Source organism: Takifugu flavidus, chromosome 15 (assembly GCF_003711565.1).
Source record: "Takifugu flavidus isolate HTHZ2018 chromosome 15, ASM371156v2, whole genome shotgun sequence".
Taxonomy (NCBI): Eukaryota; Metazoa; Chordata; class Actinopteri; order Tetraodontiformes; family Tetraodontidae; genus Takifugu; species Takifugu flavidus.
This window is the reverse complement of record NC_079534.1, coordinates 8,842,794-8,865,530: the sequence shown is the minus strand read 5'-3', so window position 1 is coordinate 8,865,530 and position 22,737 is coordinate 8,842,794. Positions and strand designations below refer to the sequence as shown.

At 40.2% G+C, this 22,737-nt stretch overlaps 2 protein-coding genes across 11 annotated transcripts in view; both read left to right on the top strand.

Moving 5' to 3' along the window:
* The first annotated feature begins 377 nt into the window (after positions 1 to 377).
* Positions 378 to 13,274, top strand: dnai4 (dynein axonemal intermediate chain 4). Of its 3 annotated transcripts, none has more exons than XM_057057228.1 (16): positions 378 to 693; positions 2,672 to 2,838; positions 3,161 to 3,252; positions 3,400 to 3,556; positions 3,899 to 4,038; positions 4,781 to 4,912; positions 5,064 to 5,249; positions 5,331 to 5,488; positions 6,571 to 6,657; positions 6,768 to 6,922; positions 7,447 to 7,610; positions 7,761 to 7,888; positions 9,746 to 9,844; positions 11,150 to 11,376; positions 11,471 to 11,621; positions 12,540 to 13,274. In XM_057057228.1, exons 1-16 carry the CDS (start codon positions 595 to 597, stop codon positions 12,579 to 12,581), a joined length of 2,184 nt encoding a protein of 727 aa, XP_056913208.1. In that variant the 5' UTR covers positions 378 to 594; the 3' UTR covers positions 12,582 to 13,274. The 3 variants fall into 3 exon arrangements, with proteins under 3 accessions (XP_056913208.1, XP_056913207.1, XP_056913206.1); XM_057057227.1 differs by having other exon boundaries at positions 5,325 to 5,488; XM_057057226.1 differs by having other exon boundaries at positions 5,064 to 5,488.
* A 4,545-nt stretch (positions 13,275 to 17,819) lies between these two features.
* The window catches only part of LOC130539462 (xenotropic and polytropic retrovirus receptor 1 homolog), a 29,270-nt gene continuing 24,352 nt past the window's right edge, over positions 17,820 to 22,737 (top strand). For 2 of the 8 annotated variants that reach the window (XR_008954137.1, XM_057057811.1), the window contains exon 1: positions 17,843 to 18,346. Coding sequence is in view for 4 of the 8 variants with exons in the window: in XM_057057811.1 (XP_056913791.1) it covers positions 18,278 to 18,346 (69 nt within the window). In the remaining 4 variants the exon portion in view is untranslated. Of the gene's footprint in view, positions 18,347 to 19,776; positions 19,833 to 20,155; positions 21,005 to 21,380; positions 21,471 to 22,737 lie in introns of those variants that run through there. The other 6 variants (XM_057057812.1, XM_057057813.1, XM_057057815.1 and 3 more) reach the window with 6 other exon arrangements.

Below are 22,737 nucleotides of genomic sequence, written 5' to 3'. Positions count from 1 at the left end.
CATGCCTTGACAATTGACTTTGTTGTAGAGTTTTGAACTGGCCCGGAGCTCTGTAATATTTGTATCTTGAATGGATTCTATTTGCTAAATACATTTTGAAATCGGCATTTTTTCCCTCAGTCTTCATTCATTGAACACGCGGATCGGCAGTGACACACTCGAGAATATTGATCCAACATCTCTTAGAATTAACGGCTGGTAATAATTCCAGTTATGCCATTGCAGTCTTAAACAAATGACCACAATATTATGATGATCTGGCTGTGGTACTACATAAAGACAAATTGGGGGAAGCTTTATTGTTATGGTTTTTGTCTAACGTGCTTTCAAGCAAGCGCGCTTAGTTTGGCGTTGCTATGGTAACAGAGAAACGCAACAAAAAAGCTCGGAGCGGTTGTTGGGAATGTTGACCGATGAAAATAAAGAAAACACCACCACCAGATTAAATGGAATATAATTAACAGGACGTCACTTCACTTGCTGACCAATATTAACACCCATGCAGTCTCTTTCACATCTTTACGTGTCCACTCTAAGTCCTCTCGGGTTGTCAACGTTTCGGTGTCAGGTCTCCACCAGAGTACAAGACGCTCCATGATCGGCACTGCAAACAAAAGTTTCAGGAATCTGGAAAGAGCAAGTACACTTATGGATAAGAGCGTGACGCAATCCGTGAGCCAGCAAGCCGTGCGGGTAGGTCTCGCACAAGCGCTTTGTCTATGTTGCGAGTTTCATTGGATGAAATAAGTTTTGCTGATTAGCTTTAAATGATCAAAGGTCAAAAGCGCTTTGATTCATTTTTTTACCCCGCCACTGTATTACCACTGCCATCTGTGTCATTTGTATTAATTAACGTCAACCAGTCAGCAACTATGAAAAGAAAAACAAAACCCAGAAAGGTAAAATATTGAACACAAAAGACACGATTCTATGTGCCTCTGCATTAAATGTGAGTTACACAAAACATGTTAGTCATGGTATTTCCTACTCCGTAGGAGGATATACAGATGTGAAAGTAACATCTAAAATGCAAAATGCAGGAAGAGCAAACAGTGTTGTGAAATAATGTCCTGGAGATACATGAATGCCTCACAAGTAGAGGAACTCGGCACTCACAGTTTTTGTGGAATCACTTAGTTCATTGTTGAGTTTTGTACTAGTATCAATTAATGCCAATTAGTCAGATCAAGTATAATTTTTCAGGGAGGAAATTGATCAATCCTGTCGTACTCCAAGACATCAGCTGATACAACTGTAATAAAATGGGCGTCATCTGCTGGAGAAAGTTTATATAACGTGATACTTGTCTTTCCTGAATTCTTTACATTAAAGTACTTATTTAGGGAATAAAAGGAGATAACATCCGTTGAAAAAGATCTTCACCTGGGAAAAGCCCCATCTCTCTGTTTTACTGCCATTTTTTCATTTGATTTCTCAGATTAGACAGTTCACTTTTCTCCTAAATTGTATGGTCAAGGCAGGTTCCAGCGCAAAAGCCAGTGTTCTGTTTAACAAAGACCAATGGTCTTGACCTACAGAATGTCAGCAGAAGTTTTGCTACTGTGAGATTAGACAGGAATCTCCATGCAGTCTGATGTTTGCAGATGATATGATTTAGTAAGCACTAGGTGAAGAACAATGTAGCAAGTTGGCCCTAGAAAGGTGCAGAATAGAAGTTAGCTGAGGCAAAACACAATGGGTGAGTCAATGAGAGGGATCCAGGTGGAATGGTGAGGTTACAGGGAGGTGAGATCAAGCAGAGGAAGGATTTTAGGTAGGGTCAACAGTCCAGAGCAATGAAGAGTTCAAAAAGAGGTTTAGAGGTGTATGAAACCAAGTTGGAAGACTAGTGTCAGGTAAATAGTGTGATAGAAGTGTCTGCAATAATTAAACTGTAGAAAATGGTAGTGGCACTAGAGATGCTGTATGGTTTACAGCAGGTAGACAATGGTGGACCTTCTGTCCCATTTCCCTTGGTGAAAGGATTTTCTGCCTGGTAAGACACAAAACTGGCTTGAATCTGGACCCCAAAGACTGGATTACCCACCCATTGTTTAGAAACTGACACACCAAGTAGAAGACAGGAGGCAGAAATGGAGGTGGCAGTGATGAAGATGTTGGGGTTCTCTTTGGGAGTGATGAGGATGAAGAGGATCAGGAATGTGTACATCAGATGGACAGAACATGTTAGATGTATAGAGATAAAGTCAGAGTGGTCAGACTGAGATGGTTTGGACATGTTTAGGGAAGGGACAGCAAATATATTGGTACCAGACAGGAGGTCTAGAGGAAGACCAAAGAGAAATACATTATAATTATTTAGTGTGAGAAAACTCAGGATGTTGAGGACAGGGTTTCCAGTAATTCCCTGTGGAGACCCCTCAGGGTAGTAGCAAAAACTGAAGCATCTAGTGTTTTTTCCTCAAAATTTAAAAATAGCTAACATAATATTCTGTACTTATACTGTTTTCAAAATTACTACCACATTTCTTTGGGTTATGTTTGAATAGTTCCCAATTAATACAAAATATTTTTTTCCTTTGCTTTATTAAAAAATAATTTAAACAACAGGATTAATTGTCTAACTTCCTCATATCAAGAAGGGAATTGTTTAAATTCCAATTGTTAACCTTACAATTATCTGAAGAAGAAATCTAATATATGTTTGCAGGTATTTGATAAGGATGGAAATGACATCACTCCTCAACCACTGTACCCAGTGAGGCACTCAGCTGCTGCAGTTCAATGCCACAAGTTTTCCAGGTTCCTGGATGAGATATCTGTGGGAGCAGTGTCCGAGACGTCGGGAGACAGCATCTGCTCCATACCTTTCTCCCGGTGAGCACTGCGAATCACTCCATTAATCATGATCCCCATTATAACGATCCCCATCCGTTTGTCTTGTTCATTGTTCGTCATTTACTGTAAATCTACAAATTGACTAAATGTCGCAGTATTGGTGGTATATTTTATATTTTCTACAAGGGCTTCAGTCAATCAGGGTTTATCTATATAAAGTATCTTGTGGTTCTGCAAGTTACTCATTTGTGAGTCAGTTTCTGCAGCAGAATTCTCTGCCTCGGAACTGCTGAAATAGCTTTTGGACATGAACATAATCATAATTTTTTTCCCAATATTTTTAAATTAATTTGTCTTGCAGGTCAACAGGAAGCAACCTGTCAATACTGGCATCCACCAGCCTAATGACTGATGGTCCACTTTCAAAACGACCCATTCCCACATATTTCCAAGGTTAATCCCATTTATCTATATATTTGTTTATTATAATTTTTGCTAACAAAGAGGTTGCAGAAAACTTGAAAAGCAAAGGCTCACAAACTTCTTCCCCTTCCAACCATCATGCATAGTGAATCTACTAAGAGTTTGTTTTGTTGACAGGTCTGGGGCAGAACACAGACACAGTGATAGAAGATGTGACAGAAGACATGTTAAAAGAGAAGATTTACGTGAATATCACAGAGACAGACTGTATTACAGTGCTAGATATACGCAGCGCCTGTGTGTCTGTGGATTCTGATGATGCACCAGGTGTTCTGTGAGTGATTTTAAGAAAATGACAGCTGAAATGTTTATGACACCATCTATTATGTCTACACTTTTTATTCCCTCCTTTCAGAGATTACTAGTATCATTAATATGTAAAATGGATTATAAAAGTTTTCATATTAGGGATAATGTTTTTTTTTTTAGATGACCTTGATTGAAAGGTAAAAGGGCTAAACAGAACGGGTAAATACTTTGTTTAGAGCATTTATTTAGCCACTATTACCTCAGTGATAGATATTGGCAAAGCCGGAGATCATGGAATCAATTTTATTATTTACAAAGTTCTAGAAATGTCTTCTGTCTAGGTTTTAACTGGCTGATGTTCTCACAGAGAGTGCAACAGTCATTATGCTGAGGTTTGCAACAGCAGCAGTGGCACTGACAAGTATGTCAGTGAATCAGTACAGACATTGAAAGGACCAGTAAAGAATAAGCAGGTCCAGACTGACTGCGTGGTTTTCGTAGATTCAGGTAAGTCTCAAGATTTTATTTGGAGTCAACTGTCTTAAGGTTGTTTCATTCATTTATCTTGTAACCACATACGGTCAGTGCTTAAAGTTAGCAAGTTAAATACAAAAATATATTTTAGGTAATTGTAATACTTTTCACTATACCAGTCCCATACATAAAGACCCTTTAAACTGTGATAAAAGGTTACTGTACTATACTATACTATACTATACTATACTATACTATACTATACTATACTATACTATACTATACTACGGTATTGAAAGCAATGACCATGTAAACTAAGTGTTTGGCATCATTGCATGGTCATCAAAAGTCTAAGAAGCAAGCTTTTCAAGTGTGACCACTTACAATAAAGGAGCAAAATTAGGCACATTTAACTCCAACTGAGGCCAGAGTCTTCACTGCTTTGTTTTTCTGGTCCCCCACTGATCAATGCCAGGCAAATGTCATTTGTCACTCACTGTTCCTTATTTCTGTTAAATGTCAATGTTTAGATGAACAATCATCCATTTCAGGACAATTTTTTTGTTATTGACCCCATTTATAGGTTCTTACCTCTATTATGAATTCATAATGATCAATAATTTAATTTAATAAACTATAAAAGTCATATTTCATTTGGTAATAACCAAGAGCAACTCCTCAACATTAGCAAACAATTTTGCACACTCGATAATATTGCTAAAGATCTTACATTAAACTAGCAGTCGTTGAGTTAACATCTTTTCCTCGTCTGCAGCTGTCAACCCATATAATGCGTTGAGCGCTGAGCAGCATGAAAGTTTGGCCAGTGTAAACCCAAAATGGGCTGCTGTGGAATCTATTAAAGCTGCAGAGAGGGGTCTTTCAGCATCAAGATCTGCTAGTACAGGTACAGGACAGTTTTAGTGGCTTTGATTTCTATAGAAGGTAAAACATATTGGTGACGGTTTGATTTTGTTCTGTGCTTAAAGTCAGCATTTATTTTGGTCCACTTCAATTTCCTTGTGTAAATTTGTAAGATTTTTTGTATTTGTCTTTAGTAAGTGCTACTAGTTCAACGGCCATCGGGGAAGAGATTGGATCCATTTTGACCCCTGAGTTGGAACTGCAATCAATTATGTCATCAGGGAGTTTCCAGAACTGCTTAAAATTAATGGAAAGGATTATCCTTGCAAACACCTTCCAATCCAAGTTTGCTTCCTACAGATTGCTGCCCATTATCAAAGGTAAAATCAAACATACATATATCTTCAAGAATCATGCTGCAGTGTTTTATTGGACAGTAAAACTGATTTTATCAGATCAAGACATTGAGATGGAAGAGGTGGAGAAGGTGGAGGTGGCAGAGGGGACAGAGGATTCTGAGAGCCCTGAGCCTCCTGCTGCCAAGCTTCTTTGGGTTTTCAACTGTGAGCTGATTAGAGGATGCTGTGTCACCACCATGGCATGGAACAAGAAAAACCCAGTAACACAAATACACTCTCATCTAATAACACCTCAACTCCTCTCTATCCTTCACTCCCACTATGTTTTCTTCTACTTTAGACCTTCTTTCCCTGAGACAGTTAAATAATTCGGGTTTTTTTTTAAAAGAAAAATGTATAAAGGTTGTCATTCATCTTGGTTCTAGTAGTTCTTTGACGTCTACCGGACTGTTGAAAGAAACTAATAGATGTGTCACCTCATCTCAGATGAAAGGTGACTATCTTCATCAGTTTGTTTCCTCTCCGCTAGACCTCGAAGAATGAAATTTAGTCCATTTGATACGGTGCAACTCTTTTAAAGGAAAAACAAACTTTAAAGTTTAAACTAAACCACAAAATCGACAATGAACTGAAAAGGTCTGTTTTCACGTTATCAGTGAAAAGTGCTTTATGGATTTGGATTATAGTTCTGACAGCCCATGACATACATTTTTTTAAAAGTGTGTCCTGATTTTTTTTTTAATCACCCATAGCATAAAAAGAACCCAAAGACAAGAAAGCAGTAACATATTTACAATAATTGTGCAGGACAGGCAATAGTTCATGGCCTATAAATGTGCTACTTCAACTGGGATTCAACTGGGCTAAGCAATGTCCTCAAAAGAAAGCAGTAGACACTAATATTGTCAGTGTCTGTGGTTTTAGAATCCTACTAAGGAGTATTAAGTCTGCAGCTGAATTGCCATCATTAAACACCACATAGACAAGCTTTCAGTGGTGAAGTGGCAGACTACATCATTTCTAAAAGGTCTAACTATTTTACAAATGGCTCAGTACAGTATAGAGGGCTGCATCTTCAGTTGAACTTTTTTCTCTATGTGCAAATTAATGAACATCTGGGACAAACTAGGAAGAGGCATAACTTTGATAATAAAAAATTATAATGAATTTGGTGATGGCAGCTCAGTCTATAGGGGAATGGGCTGAGAACTGGAGGGCTCAATTCAAGCCCTGGTGCAGACAAAATATGGAAGGTGTACAAATCTTACAAATGATATTGAACATTTCCAGACTGCTGATCATTGTTACTCTGTTACAATTTCTTTCACAATGTCTCTTTTAGGATCTTTTGGCAGTGGGTTATGGCAATTTTGACTTCACTCACCATAAACCAGGCCTGGTGTGCTGCTGGTCCATCAAAAACACTAAAGTATGTTTATGTTTTAACTTTTATATGAGATTTTAACATTTCCTCCTTAGCTTATAGAATCTGGTAGCCCAGTTGTCTGATGCAAAATTTGCTATTTGTTTTGTCTTCAGTTTCCCAATCGAATCATCCACTGTGACGGTGTAGTGACATCCCTAGATTTCTCCTTCAACAATCCTAGTCAGCTGGCTGTAGGGATGCTAGATGGCACTATAGCAATCTACAATATTCACAACCAAGATATAAAGTCATGTGTCTATAGCACTAGGTAAGTATCATGCTTGTGTTATAAACCACAAGCCAGTTATAGCTTTTTTCCAGATTTTTGTTGTTTTATTTATTCCTATTTGACACAATTTCCACCACCCCAATGTTACCTGGAAAAATACAAAGGCACAGCATACAGGAAATCAATAAAACTGGTCATCTTCTTACGGTGTCTTCTGTTCTCACAAATCAATGCTGAAAGGAAATGAAGAAGAATAGGGATCAATTGCAACTCTATTATGGCTCAAGAAACTTATCAGATGTAACATATTTCAAACCTTGTCTGCATGTATATCTGTATATCTACTGGCCACTGACACCAAGGAGACACTTGAAGGAAGGTTTCATGCTCTCCAAGTCAGAATCAGTGGCCAAAAACAAAATGCTGTAAGATACCCTAAAGGTTATAGCATCATGAGATGACTTTTGTTTGTGCTAGAAGCAAATTTTGGGTAGCCTCTTGTGTCAGCCTGATTTTAACTCTGTCTCTGTGTGTGCGTGTGTTCGCATGCGTGTATCTCCCAGTGAATCTCCCAACAGGCACATGGGCCCAGTAGGGCAGCTGAAGTGGTGCCATCAGAATTTGGACTTTTCCACAAAGAAGGACTGTGTAGACTCTCTGTTCTCTGTGGCTGCTGATGGCAGAACCAGCAGGTGGAATCAGGGCAGCAGTAGTCTGGACTGCGTTGGTACTAGAGCCTCTCAGTTCTAACTCATCTTATTTTCTTACCGTACTTTAACTGTTCACCTGTGCATGTATTGTTAAAACAGATGAAAGAAGTGTAGTTATGTTGAAAATGACACTTCACTTTTGAAAGCAGCTGTGTGTTTTGTGACAGAACTCATGAAGCTCAGTAGGGTCCTGCACACACAAAAGTCTACTGGGAATACAACAGGAGATAAAAGTGAACAAAATTGTGTTCTGACATCACTGACTCCAGGTCTGACCTTTGATTTCCATCCAGTTGTAAGTTATTTGTTGAAAAGTACTTTACACTTGAAATAACCCTCTTCAAATGGCCACAGAATTGTAGTGAGGAAAGTTGAGTGTCCTAATCACCCCCAAGAGCCATGTAATTCAGTTTGTTTCCATAGTTATGCATGTTGAAATGCTGGTGGGCTAAAGTGAAATGTGTCCTTTTGTTTGATGAAATTTCTCCTCTAGACAGAAATCAATTCAGTGGGGGGGTCCCTCATTGGGCAATAAAGAAGGAAATAAAATCTAAGTGTACAGTAGTTTCTGGCTCATAAGGCATATAGAAATGATATGTGTCTTATGACAGACTTTGACTACCAAGGATCAAAATGTGATTCTATAGGAATCACATTTTGATCTTGAAGAGGTGAAACTTGAAGAGGTGACTTGAAGAGGTGAAACTTGGCTGATGAGAGGGCTGCTCTGTACTTTTGCTGGGAGAAAATGGAGAGAACCAGCCACATACTGTACATTGTCCATTCAACCACATTCAGCAAATCTCATCTCATCCTCTTGACCACTTTATCCCTTTTGGGGTCACAGGGAGGATACACAATAGGCAAAGGTCCGGTCCACACCTGGATGAGTCGCCAGTTCATTGCAGGGCCCTATATAAGCATTTTTGGGTTCAGTACCTTGCTCAAGGGTACCTCAGCAGTGCTCTGAAGGTGTTCTGGCACCTTCCTCTACTGACAGAACATCTTCCATCTTCTGAACTGGGGCTCTAAGAACTCTTAGCTTCTCAGCCCAGTTCCCAACAGACTGACCTCCCACCGCCCACCATTCAGCATATTTAATCGTTTTACTGTATGTAAAACAGTGGGACCAGTGTGGGGTTAGTGTTCATCTATACAGCATGATAGTTGCATGATGAAGACAGAGGGAGAGGATGGAAAGGAAGAGGAAGGAAATTGTTATGGTAATTTTGACAAGTAACACTGACTTATTAATGTGAAAAGGTGGATGCGCAACTACGAACCAAGGAAGTAAGCATTATTATTATTATTACAAGCCAAGGCTTATAGAAAAGTTAGATGATCCTGTTGCTTAGCCATTATAATGAGTGTAGGTATAGAATTACTGACTATTCTTTTAAGATTTAATCCTAAGCCTTAAGTAAACCAGCACTCTGAGGGTGGAGTGGGTATTTGGAATGATATGGAGCTGTCAGCATTCTTGATCCAGCATGATGGAATTTGGCACTGTAGGAGTAGAAGTATTTGGAATGTTATGGGCAGCCAATGAAGAGAAGCAGTATGGGAGTCATGTGATCTCCTGCAAAATCCTGTCAGAACTCTTTGAACTAGATCAAGGCTTCTTCATCAATATGTTTGGAACCAGCCTAATCCCAGTGACACACTTCAGTTGAACAGTCGAGCAGAACCAGAAACCAGTCCATTGTCTGATGCTCTGAGACTATCCATAGTACAGTTTAACAAGTGCAGTTTCTATACTGTGATAAGGCCTAAAACCTGAGTGAAATATTTGAACAGACTGTTTTTCAGTAGTTGATAAGTAACTGAGTCACCATCACTGTCTCAAGAATTTTATAGGTAAAGGGAACGTCAGATCATGTCGTTTCATGTTGTGCAATGTCGTTTTGTAACAAATCCTGGTAAAGCTTAATTAGCTGAAAAGCTGATGTAAGATACTATTGCATTGAAGGCCAGATGTGGCCTGTGGGTCTTGAATTTCACATGTGCTCAAAAAGCTGTAAAACACGCAGGGTGAATAATTTTTGTGGCCTATCTAGGTTATATACACAGTTTATTTTATGGAATGTCCAAACTTAAATACATTTACTGTGACAAATAGCACTTGGTAACTGAGCTGTGTTATATTTCCCAGGACTCTAATATCTACCTTATTGGCACATGGGATGGGCTCATCCATAAGTGTTCCTGTTCTAACACTCAACACTTCCTGGAGACTTACAGGAGTCACTTGGTAAGTGTTAACATACAAAATGACATAGAAAATGACATTTATTGATTTAACTACTACATTCAGGACTTAACATGTATGTTTAATATCATTTTCTCTTAACTCACATTGATTGTGTTAGATGCAACACTTCTTAGAATTCATGATTTTGTTTTATTCATTAGAGGGTCCTCAAGTTTTCAGACCATGATTTACAGTTAAATAATTTACTGTTGTGCATCTTGGACAGATTTAACCAGACACTTATTCCCTCTTAATTACAGTTCATTGTCTTGACTTTTTTTTTAGCTTTAAATGTTGTTTAAATGTTTATTAGCTGTTAATGTACTATTTTCATACCATGTTTTTCTAAAAGATGATCCTGTATTTAGAATTAAATCACAGATAAAATTAATTTACTTCAGTATTCACAAACTCTTTATTCAACCTTTATTCAAGAAAATCTTTAAAATTAAAGTTCTTCACATCAACTGAAAATAATAGATCCAGATGTTACATATTTTAATCCAGATGTAGCCGGGAAGTATGAACAAGGCATAGGTAAAGGCAATAAGAAAGAATGTAGACAAAGGAGCAACAAAATGTAGCCCAGTGTTATGTATCAACACGTTTCCCTGTTTTGAAAAGCTCTGGAAAAAAGCTTCCTGATTTTCTTTTTTTTTTTTTTTTTTTAGGAATGATTCATTCTCTTGGTGGTTATAATTGCCTGTGCTATTTAAAAACAGCTCATTTTTACCTCAGTTTTCCAAAGCTAAAACATCCATCCAACTTCTAGCTGCTTTTTCCCTCGTGGGGAAATCGCCAGGTCAACATGGAACACCCATTCATAGTCACATTTGCACCTATTTTGTGTTAGTTGATTCACCTCAGTGTCATGGCTTGACACACACAAATGCAGCACATAAAACATTTTAATCAAAGATGGGTCTTTATTAAAGACAAAACAGTTTCCCTATGGGTGGACTGAATTCACAGCAGCAAGAGGGTAAAGCCAAAAATAGAGCAGAATCACAGAAATAAAAAGGTGAGAAGACTGCTGGAGAGACATTAAAAACTTCCCAGGAAAGACTGGTAGCAGGTAGTACAGTGATTAATGCATCTCAACTCCAGATGTTTTAAAAAACAAATAAATAGTGCTGAACAGATCTTAAATGAAACTTGTGATGGCATTATCTTATAACTCAAACATTTGTGAGATAAGTAATGTAATAAATAATCATTTGCAAAAGACAAATATTGAAAACATTTAACTTTAACAGTATAAAGTATATGGAGTATTTATTGACAGCGTTACTTTGTCATTCTCAGTGTGCTGTGAATGTGGTAACTTGGTCTCCATTCAGCCTTGATGTATTCCTGAGTTGCTCCTCTGACTGTACAGTCCAACTATGGAAGCAGAACCACCTTCATCCTCTGTTGACATTCATTTGCATCCATGGTGCTGTGGAAGACATTAAATGGTCCCCAAGACATGCCACATTGTTTGGTGTTGTCAGCAATAGACAACTGGAGATCTGGGACCTGAGTTTGAACATGTGAGTTGGCTTATGCTGGTACTGTGTGTAGTTGGTCGGTTGCTCTGTTTTACCCAGACTAACTGTGTTTGTGGATCCTCTGTGTGATCTTCAGTCTGGAGCCAGTTATAATACACCCTGCTGCCCCCACAGTGGACATGAAGAACCTGCTGTTCTCAACACAGACAGACTGTGTCTTGGTAGGAGACAGCAGTGGAGTAGTGAGTGTGTACCAACTCAAGAACCTCCATGGAAAGAGCAGCCAGGTAACACAGAGGCAGTTTCAACCTCAGAGATACCACTTAAAAATGAATAAGGTGCAGAAATTCCATGAAGCTACCTTTCGTAAACTTTTCGTGGGTATGGCTATGAAATCCGTTCACCTCTAACAAGTCGACATAATCCATTAATAATTAAAAACAAGCACATTCATATTTTTTGAGATTACAGAGGAATGTAAACGTACTTGAATTATAGAGTTTTCTAGTCAGTTTTAAGCAGCCATACAAATGAGAGCTGGAAGGTCTTCTAGAACCCAGTTGTCCCTGAAAGGGATTTAGGTTGGTACCAGTGTTGTGATAATGGCTTTGTCAAACACAAAGTGTACCGTAATTATGCATTAAATGATATTGATAAAATAATGAACTCCAATATTGTGATTTTTGAGACATTAACAAACATGTTAACCTTCAAATGGATGTGACAAAGCACTTGATTGCTGAATACACAGTGTCCAACTTTATCTTTGGAACAATGTGCCCACACTCCAGCCTACAAGTGTTTGAATAAATGTTCTGAAGTACATTCTGGTGTGAGCATCTTGCCTCTCAGGAAAATAAAGTACACACAGCAGTCATCACACTGTTGCACTCCCTTTGTTGTATAATAATTAAGGATAAGTTTGACAACTGTCCTCTATTTGGTTTTACTGCTAGTCTTTCATTTAATATGACTTTGTGTTTGCCATATTGCATAATGTGTTTTCACTTAGCTCAGCTTTTGTATTTTAGTCAGCTGATGGATACATTGCTGCTGTTCTGCAGTCTAATCACAGTTATTGAGTCACTGACAAGAAGAACAAACTCGATATATGAAATCACTGTTCACCAATCATATGAGAGGTGTCTGTCTTGTTAAATAACATATATAATAATTACAATGTCTTTCTGATTTATGTCTATCAGGTGGACGTCTTGGATGGCATTATCTGTTCTTTATTGTCCTAATGACTTGAAGAAGAAGAAATACTTTATTAACCCCATAAATAACTTATATTTCCTAAATTGTTTCCTTGTTTTTCTTTATTGTTTTTACCTCTGTGAGGCACTTTGTGTTACAAAACTTTAGGAAAAATGCCATAAAAATAAAGATTGATTGAGGAGGCTGCCCCCAGACAAGTGCTGAGCTGAGAGTTCAAGCCTGAGCATCAAAGATGAATATGTTGTTTTTTGTTTTCTTTTTTTCCCTCCCTTGTTCTGTCCAGCAGTGAGGCAGGCAGAAACAGCATCTGAATGCCCCATATGTCAGACAGTTTTTTTCCGTCCAGGATGGGTCTGACAAACCCATGCTGTACCATGATGAATATTCAGAATTTATTTTATAAATTAATCTTGAACCTGACTGGGGAACCTATTAAATTATAGACAATTGTCACAGCTGCGGGCGAACTTGCCCTTGTGTCCTCGCTCACTCCGCGCACCTTAGGGGGGAATCAGTAATTACGAGCCCTTTTAGTTCCCTGCGCTTCGCTGCCTCCCTGCTAGATTGTCATCTGTGTTTCCACATGACTCTCCAGCGTTTTCCTGCCTGCCTGTTTTCCTAGTTCCGACCCTCCCTGCTCCTGACGACTCTGTTCTGCCTGTTCCCTGGTATATCCTGTCTGCCTTCTGTTCCTGATAATAAAGCTGTGTTCAACCAAACTCTGGTGTCGCTCTTGGGTTCTTGTCTGCTGCCTGACAGACAATTATAACATGGCAGACAACCATCCATCCTCTACCGCTTATCCAGGGTTAGGTCCGGGGGCAGCAGCCTAAGCATAGAGGCCCAGACTTCCCTCTCCCCAGCTACTTCTACCAGCTCCTCCGGGGGGGTCCCCAGGCGTTCCCAGACCAGTTGAGAGACAGTCTCTCTAACATGTCCTGGGTCTTCCCGGGGGCCTCCTACCGGAGGGACATGCCCTGAACACCTCACCAGGGAGGTGTCCAGGAGGCATCCTAACTAGATGCCCAAGCCACCTCATCTGGCTCCTCTCAAAGCGGAGGAGCAGCGGCTCTACTCCGAGCTCCTCCTGGATGGCAGAGCTTCTCACCCTATCTCTAAGGGAGAGCCCAGCCACCCTACGGAGGAAGCTCATTTCGGCCGCTTGTACCCATGATCTTGTTCTTTCGGTCATTACCCAAAGCTCATGACCATAGGTGAGGGTAGGAACGAAGATTGACCGGTAAATCGAGAGCTTCGCCTTTTGGCTCAGCTCTCTCTTCACCACAACGGACCGGTGCAGAGTCCACATTACTGCGGATGCCGCACCGATGGCAGACATGGCAGACAAATAACAAATAACTACTAGACAAGCAATAGACAAAAGAGAAAAGAGAAAAAAAACAACCCCAAAAACACCATGTTCATGCATAATTAGTATACATGGCACAGGAAACCCTGGGCCGAAGGTCGAGGATTGGGGAATTGACCATTGTCGAGGATTTTTTTCAGTCACTTATGAAGAGAATTGTCTTTATTTTATTAGCATGTGTTGTACCATATGTTTCTGTTTTCTGTTATAAGGACTTTAGAAGTTAGGAATAGTAGAATGTTTAATCAGTGGAATAAAGATAAGCAGTCAGTTGACCCTTCCTTGACATGAATGTTGTTTAGACAGTTGGAGCCAGGAGGAGACAGTCAGAAGGAAAGTGGTAGACCCCCATCGTAAAACGTGACAGAATAGTTTACTGGTGTTGATAAGTTCCTCGGCAGGAATGACCTCTGACCTGGCTATCTGGGAAGATAATGGAGAAGAAGGACTGCACCAACACCAAATGAGGCGGGAAGAAGAAGATGAGGTTATCCAAGAAGAAGGACTGGATTGGACTGAATTAGCATCAATAATTTACATATATTGTTCTATAAAAGACTGGGCCAAGGGATAGTTAGGCGGTCAGACTTCATGCCCTGACAATTGACTCTGTTGTTTGTAGGGTTATGAACTGGCCCAGAGCTCTGTAATATTTGTATCTTGAAATAATTTTATTGTAAATACATTTTGAAATTGGCATTTGTTTACTTGAAGTCTTCATTTAAAGAACACGCGGATTGGCAGTGACACACGAGAGGTATTGCAATCCAACACTTAACACAAAGTCAGAATGCTGCTTTAAGAGTTTAATAAGTCAGTCGGAACACATGTAAGAACAGCATGCAGAGAGATCTCTGTCCAATGTAACAAACATGTCCCTTTTATAATGCTTAGCAACTACGCCTTTCTCTCAGTACTTTTTCATCTGCTTACTTCATCGTCACAAGGTTAGCATGATAAACTGTAGCATTTTGAAGGTTGCTGACTCGTACATCTTCATTATTTTCTAAGGAGTCTTTGTTCTACAACTTCATGTGTCAATGTCTCGTGACACCTCGTGCACCTGTACGTCATCAAATAAACTTTGCTTGACCTTACTGGTTTAAATGATATATGCTAAATAATTTCTTTTACACCATCTATCAGCGTCAAAAAAATTCTGGCAAACCGTCCGGTGCCTTAGTAGAGGGAAAGTAGTGCTCTGCCAACACTGTTTACAGTGTAGGTGGAGACCTTCTGACCTTAACTGTGGATATTGTCGCACGGTAGAAGAAATATTTCGTGGAGCTCCTCAATCCCGTTTCGCTGAGGGAGCAAAGGATGGGGACTCTTAGGTGGACTCTGCAGTCAGCCAAGCTGAAGCCACTGAGGTAGTTAGCAAGCCTTTCGGTGGTAAGGCGTCAGGGGTGGATGAGATCTGCCCTGAGTACCTGAAGTTCCTGGTTGTTGTAGTACTGTCCTGGCTGACACTCCTCTGCAACATCATGTGGCACTCGGAAACAGTGCTGCTGGCAGACCAGGGTGGTGGTACTTCATTTTAAAATGTGAGACCAGAGGGTGTGTTCCAACTCTAAGGAGATCACACTTCTCAGCCTCCCTGGATAGGTCTACGCCAGGGTACCAGAAAGGAGAATTTGGCCAATAGTCGCACTCTGGATTCAAGTGGAACAATGTGGTCCTGGCTGTGGACCACTGAACCAGCTCTGTACTAGGGTGCTTGAGGGTTCATGGGAGTTTGCCCAACCAGTCGACATGTGTTTTGTTGATCTGGAAAAGGCATTCAACTGTGTCCTTCAGGATGTTCTGCATGTGCGTGTGATGGAGGGATGGGGGGGTTGGTTCGGTTTTTGTGTGACTGAAGCAGGAGTTTGGTTTGCATTGCCGACAGTAAATCAGACTGTTTTCAGTGCATGATGGAGTTCGATAGGGCTGTCCTTTGTCACCAGTTCTGTTCATAATCTTTATGGACAGAATTTCTAGGTATAGCCAGGGGCCTGAGGGAGTCCAGTTTGGGAGCCACAGGATTTCATCTCTGCTTTTTGCTGATGATGTTGTCCTATCATCTTTCTCAAATCAGGATCTCCAGCATGTACTTGGCTGGTTTGCAGTTGAGTGCGAAGCAGCTGGGATGAGAATTAGTACCTCCAAATCTGAGGCCATGGTTCTCGACCGGAAAAGGGTGGTTTACCCTTTCCAGGTTGGTGGAGAAGTCCTGCCTCATCTGGAGGAGTTCAGGTATCTCAGGGACTTGTTCACAAGTGAAGAAAAGCTAGTGCGTGAGATTGACAGGTGGATTGGTGGATCCTCTGCAGTTATGTGGTTGGTGTACCGGACTGTTATGGTAAAGAGAGAAAGCTTAGCTGCATAGCAAAGCTCTCGATTTACTGGTCAATCTACGCTCCTACTTTCACCTATGGTCGCGAACTTTGAGTAATGACCAAAAAGTGAAGATCACAGATACAAGCGGCCAAAATGAGTTTCCTCCGCTGGGTGGCTGGGCGCTCCCTTAGAGATGGGGTTAGAAGCTCAGTCAGTTGGTAGGAGCTTGGAGTAGAGCCACTGCTCCTTCATGTCGAGAGGAGTCAGCTGCAGTGGTATGGACATTTGTTTTGGCTGTCTCCTGGACTCCTCCCTATGGAGGTGTTCCAGGCATGTCCCACTGGGAGAAGGCCCCGAGGCAGACCCAGTTCATGCTGGAGAGACTAGGTCTGTCGCTGTGGCAACTAAATAACTAAATATGTACAACTGAAGGGCAGCACAGTGGCATAGGGCTGAGAACTCCCTCGACAAGAAGATTAATTGGAGTTGATTCCTACCAACAAACCTAATGCCCTCCTTTTCTCCCATCCTCAATAAGCATACAGGTGAGGCTAATTCACAGTGGAAGAGTGGCCGAAACTGCAGGACGGACCCTCCATCCAATTTTACTATGACAATAAAGGGTTATTATCTAACATTTTCTAACATGTTCTTTGGGAATATCCTATAATTCATAGAAGCTAAACTGCTGATATGTTTGGCTGTTTGCCTCAAATCCCAGAGACCCTTCTCAGGTCCTTCCCCTACTACATAATTCCTTTGACGTAGTACACTAAACCAACAGAAACCTGAAATTACTTCATTCTGTTGCTATCACACTAATTTTAACTGAATAAAAATAAATGACTCACATTTAGACCTGAGTAACATTTTAATTAAAACTACATATGTTGACCTGAATATTCCGTATTCTAAATAATAATGCCCAATAGTTGTAACTACATAAGGGTTACAGTGAAGATGTGCTTGGTTGCAATATCTAGCTTCAACCGTAGTTGACAATGCAATATCAAGCTTTTTTATGTTAATCAAATGTTTACAAACCTTTCATGATCCTATCATGAATGGTGAGATTAACCCATTACCAGAATACATAAATGGGAATTCCGTACAATTATGGGGAAGTTAAGTTATAATATTGGAAACTGGCAGAGGTTGAGTGAGGTGAGATGTTCAATGGAGTAAAGTCCTGTAACAATAAGTGTTTTGTGGAAAATATCGATCTGTTTGATTTAGATTTAGAACTAGCACCAAGAAAACATTTTATACCAGTGTAAAGTAAATACAGTACACCACACCGTCTGTCTTATCTATCTATCTGCCTGCCTGCCTGCCTGCCTGCCTGCCTGCCTGCCTGCCTGCCTGCCTGCCTGCCTGCCTGCCTGCCTGCCTGCCTGCCTGCCTGCCTGCCTGCCTGCCTTTAATTGGCTGGACCAAACCCAAAAGGAATTCTAATGTATTTTATATGCCATTTGACCCCTCGCTTAACGAAAAACATTTTTTTCTTTTTCAAAGTTGAATGAAAACCCACCAGAGACCAAAGAAAACAACACAGTGGATATGCCCCTCCTTTGAGATTAACTTCTGGCAGAAACACAATGTTTATGCGACAGCCGCTTCGTAAACGTTTATTTTCGCGTCACCTTCACGGGTTTTGTTATTTCCCACTGTCCCTGGAGGCAGCAGGATGCAGGCGGAGAGTGAGAGGAGGACGGTGAAAGATAGCAGAAAGAGCTAACGCCAGCTGCGGCTTGTTTGTCTAAAGCTTGCTGTTATTTACGTCATATGCTACGGTCTCCACCGAATCGAACAGCCAACATATGACTCTGTTGGACTTTGGCCGACTCTACAGTCAAACGAAGTAGATGTGTGCCGGTAGTTGGCTAGGTTACCGTGAAGACAAATAGGTCATCTGTCATCGTAATTTTCGCTGTGTACAGGTTCGTGAAGTGCGACAAAAATCAACCTTTTATTTTTTTTTAACCTGATATCGCCAGGTGACAGAAGGGCAGAGACGACCTCTAAGCTGTCAACATGAAATTCACGGAGCATCTCTCTGCTCACATCACCCCGGAGTGGAGAAAGCAGTACATTCAATACGAGGTAAGCTTTGTAGTAAACATCCAGTTAGCTGGTTGATGGGCTAAATGGTTGCTTTTAGGACGCTTGTGTACTCGAAATCACCTGAATATATTTGATCATGTCTTACTTACTTATCTTTATACAATATTAGACCGTTTATTTGCTTGGGATTTGTCTCTTCGTTGATTATGAAGCTGCAGAAGCAACAAAGCCACGGTTCATAGCCTCCAAACTCGATTAGCAAAAAAGTGTCTGTTATACCGACGAGAGCAGGGTGTTTTTGGCCGTCTATATAGACAAGGAATCTGACTGAGTCATCATTTTTTGAGCCGGCAAATGCCTGCGTTGTCAGCTAAGTCACCTAGCTGCCTTGTCTGTTATGGTAGCGGGCTTTGGGTCCTGCTGTGTATTAGCTGTGCTGTCTCTTAGCTGAGTTAACGTCGTCACCTGCCAACGTTAGCATGTATAGCCCTAATGTTAGTTAGCCTTGCCAAACCGACAAAGCCGTATAATATTAAGTAGGACCAGTGTTCAAATTGGTTGAAATTTGACATAACGATGACAGTCTACCATGATGTAAATATGGTTTTGCGTCGCAAAGGACATTTGAGTTCGACGTTTTTAGCACCTCGCTTTGGATGTTTTGATGTTCGAAGCGGAAGAAATGATAACAGTGACCAGCACAGTTTAGCAACTCCTAAGTTAGTTTTTATGTTCTGTACAGTTGGACGTAAAGCGATGATAGTAAAAAAAAAAAAAAATCTATTGTAAAATGTTTATTGTAATATTTCTGTAAATTTAATTAATGTTCCGTTGTAAAATTTTGTTGTAAAATTAAATAATAAATGTTCTAAAGTAAACTGGTTATTTACATGCTCAGACCATTAAGAACGTGGTTAGCCTGGATGTTTTTTTTATATTGCCTTTTAAAAAAGAGCAATAAATCGATTTCTGCTTTTATAAAGGGTTTATCTTGTAAAACATCCTGTCACAGGTTTGTTGCTTTCTTCTAGATTGATTGATGCTGTAATTTCTAATCAGAAAATGCAGTATTGAGGTAGATGGAATCTCACAGGTACAATCATGCTGATTCTGGACAGTCACTGTTAGACAAAGACCTGGTGTTAATTACTTAATCTGTACCCTTTGTCCGATTGATTTTTATTGACGGGGACATTTCAGCTATCTTCTCTGTAGCGGCTTCATTTGATTAACATAACAATTAATCAGAAAACACCCCGGGATCATTCACATTTTTTTGGCAGTATCATTGGCATGTTTGAATTGGTTGGAACTTTTATTGGTACTACCGGTATATGTTTTCACACAGCAAAAGTTTTGCTATTATTTTTATATAGATCAGAATTAGCAAGTGGGTGCGGACTTTTTTTTCATGCAGCTACACCCCTTGAATTACTATTTGGTGACATTCGTATTGGGTTTTTCTGCAGGAGCAGATTGGAGGTGATCCTGATAGATCTCTTAAGAAGCACACAATACAGCAATAGTTAAGTAAAAGAAAAAAAACAAGCAAAATGATGATGCTCTCTGACCTCACCATCTTTCCATTGTTGCACAGGCCAATGAACTTATCAGTGGGTCTCCAGAATCCACCAGAAGTTCTTTTTTCTGATGGAAATTAGCTACTAGTGGCTACTAGCTACTGGCATGCCAGTCGGAGCTCAGCTGATAAAAACCCAGGTCGATTCTCACATCCTCCTTAGATCCGCCTTGTATGTGGTTTATTCATTGCACTGTGAGAAGCGCAATATTATTATTAATGTGTGTGTGTGTGTGTGTGTGTGTGTGTGCGTGCATATATTTATGCCTGAGTGTGTGTGTTACAAAGAAAAAAGTTTAAGACCCATCAAGCATGGACATAAGCACATACACTAAGTGAGCCTATCAGTGAGTGTAGTCTGCAGTGTGCTTCTCAAATCAGTGGATCATACAGTGTTCACACACTTTCTACACCAGGCCTGGCCAGCCCGCGGCTCCCGCTCTTTGCCTGGTTTCATGCGCCTCTAACGTTCATATCGAAGTTTGGGTTTGTGTTTTTTAATGTGCGTGTTCGCTTTGCTTGGTACTTTTGCCAACCCGCATGTGCGTTAGATGAAAATACCGCAAAATTTCTCAATAGGGACAAGATCTTTTGAGTAAGCAATTAGTGTCAAGTTTGCCTTCAAAATGGCAGGGAAAAAATGCACAGCCAAACGAGAAAACCTGCACGAAAGCTTCGTGACCCGGTTCCGTGATCTACAACTGAAAAGGCCACAAATTGCATTCCTCGTTGACCCATTTAATGTGGAGCCGCACTGTTTGAAAGCCCCGCTAGTCACAGATGAGGCTGCAGCTGAGTTGGAGATTATCGATCTTTTGTGAGGAGGACCAACTGAAACCTGCTTTAAGGGAAGGGGCCATTGAGTTCTGGAAAAGTGTGCCAATGGAAAAATACCCCAATGTCAAACGGGCTGTGCTTAAGATACAGTCAATATTTGGGTCAACATACGTCTGCGAGTCTGTGTTTTCTACCCTGAAACACGTAAAATCAAAGCATCGATCTGTTGTGACACCCATGTGAAAGAATTGCTTCGCGTGGCAACAACTGAATACAAGCCAGATTTGAAGAGGATTGCTCAAAGCAAGGAATTCCAGAAGTCCCACTAAGCAACATGCATAGTAAGAGAAAAAAAAATATTTTAATTATTATATTTTTGTTTGTGGACTGTGACTGGCCTGTGGTCTTTAGAAGTCAAATTCTGTCATTATCATGTTGGTGTGTGACATTTACAATAAATCTGGCTAAGCAGAGGTCTGTGTGTGTGAGGAAGGGATGAGGGGACGTTCATGTGTGCCCATTTGTATGATGTGGCTCGTTGCGGTAACTTAGTAAAAAATGTGGCTCTTAGGCTTTGACTGGTTGGCCACCCCTTTATTTATTTGTGCTGTCATAGGTCTTTCCTTTTTATTCCTGCAGTCCAGATGAAACTTCGTTGTTTTTCATAGCTGTAAATCTGATTTCAGGTCCAGTTACTTTCAGTGCTGTGAAGATGTCAGGCCAGGTTCAGCCAGGCCTGTGAACTTTACAGAGCCACACTGAGCTGAGCTAAAGATCATGCTTTCCCCTGGAGACTGCAACATTGAGGTTAAATATGTGGTTAAGCAATGGCATATCGGCTATGATAACTGAATTTTCTGCATTTCACTTGTTGGCACTGTCCCCTCTATGTGACACCTTATACGTATACTTTCTATGACTGTCACATCCTGTAAATTGCATCTAAAACAGCCCTTGCTATTGTTATACCCCCAGGAAATGTGTTAATCTGACAGTGTTTGTCTTTCTGCTTCACTAACAAGAAAAACATATTAATAAGGGCTTTTCAAGTTCTAAACAACAAGACAACATTGCAGTTACTTAAGTACTTCATTTTCTGTTAATGTGTTGCTCAAAGTAAGTAGAACTTAAATGAGTTAATGCTGTTATTTTAGCATTGAATGTGAAACCAACAAAGAGACTTTGGTGGCACGAGGCCTCATATTCTGCACTTTATGTTTTGACTTCAGAAAGTCCTAGCCCGAATTTTAAAGGTTCGGTCTGATTGCATTGTACTTATTGTTTGACATTTCTGTAAAGACTGATGTAACTTCTTGCTTTAGTGAGGCACTGCCTTCAGTTATCTACCTGCTCACTTGTGGTGCCTGTTTTTAACTGGTCATATGAATCACCCTCAGCAAAACATCAGCAATGTGTCATCATCATTTGTGTTTATACCTCAACCGGCAGCTCACAGCAGCTCCAGTGTTTGCGACACACTGAGGTCATGGCAGGATGTGTCACTATGATATAGGAAGATTTCCATCTAATGTACACCGAAAATATGCTGGCATGTTATGGGACATGTTTTGAAAAGCATTATGTTTCACCTTTGTCAGGGTTTTTCGCCAAGAACTTTGCTTCACTTGCTTTTAACATGCCCATGTTGTGTTTCATCAATAGTGACAAAATGATCATAAATGATCATGTTTGTTCCTTGCAAAGCTTTGTTTTTTGACTATTCAGCAGTGATGCAGTTATTATGGGTGTTAAAATATAATATGTCATTCTTTTGGGTTGTTTACTCACATAATGAGGACAATACATAATACACACATACTGCACATACTCCAACAGTGTATTTTCTGTCAGCACATTAGGGCTGGATGGGTGACAGATGGGCAGTTCTGCAGTAGTTGTGTTACAATCCAGTCAAAGTTTCCAACCTGTTTCACTTTTTGGCATTGTGTTGCAGCCTTATTTTAAAATTTTAATCCAAACACTCTTCACTTAATGCACTATATTTTAAATTTGTACATTGTTAATGAAAAACCTATTTCTTTATGCGTTCATATAAGTATTAATAAGCTTCACC

Excerpts from the sequence above, each read along its gene's own strand:
- dnai4 (XM_057057226.1), top strand. The coding sequence starts at position 595 with ATGATCGGCACTGCAAACAAAAGTTTCAGGAATCTGGAAAGAGCAAGT. Across the intron at positions 6,658-6,767 it reads GGTCCATCAAAAACACTAAA|TTTCCCAATCGAATCATCCA; the intron begins GTATGTTTATGT and ends TTTTGTCTTCAG. Across the intron at positions 7,889-9,745 it reads CCTTTGATTTCCATCCAGTT|GACTCTAATATCTACCTTAT; the intron begins GTAAGTTATTTG and ends TATATTTCCCAG.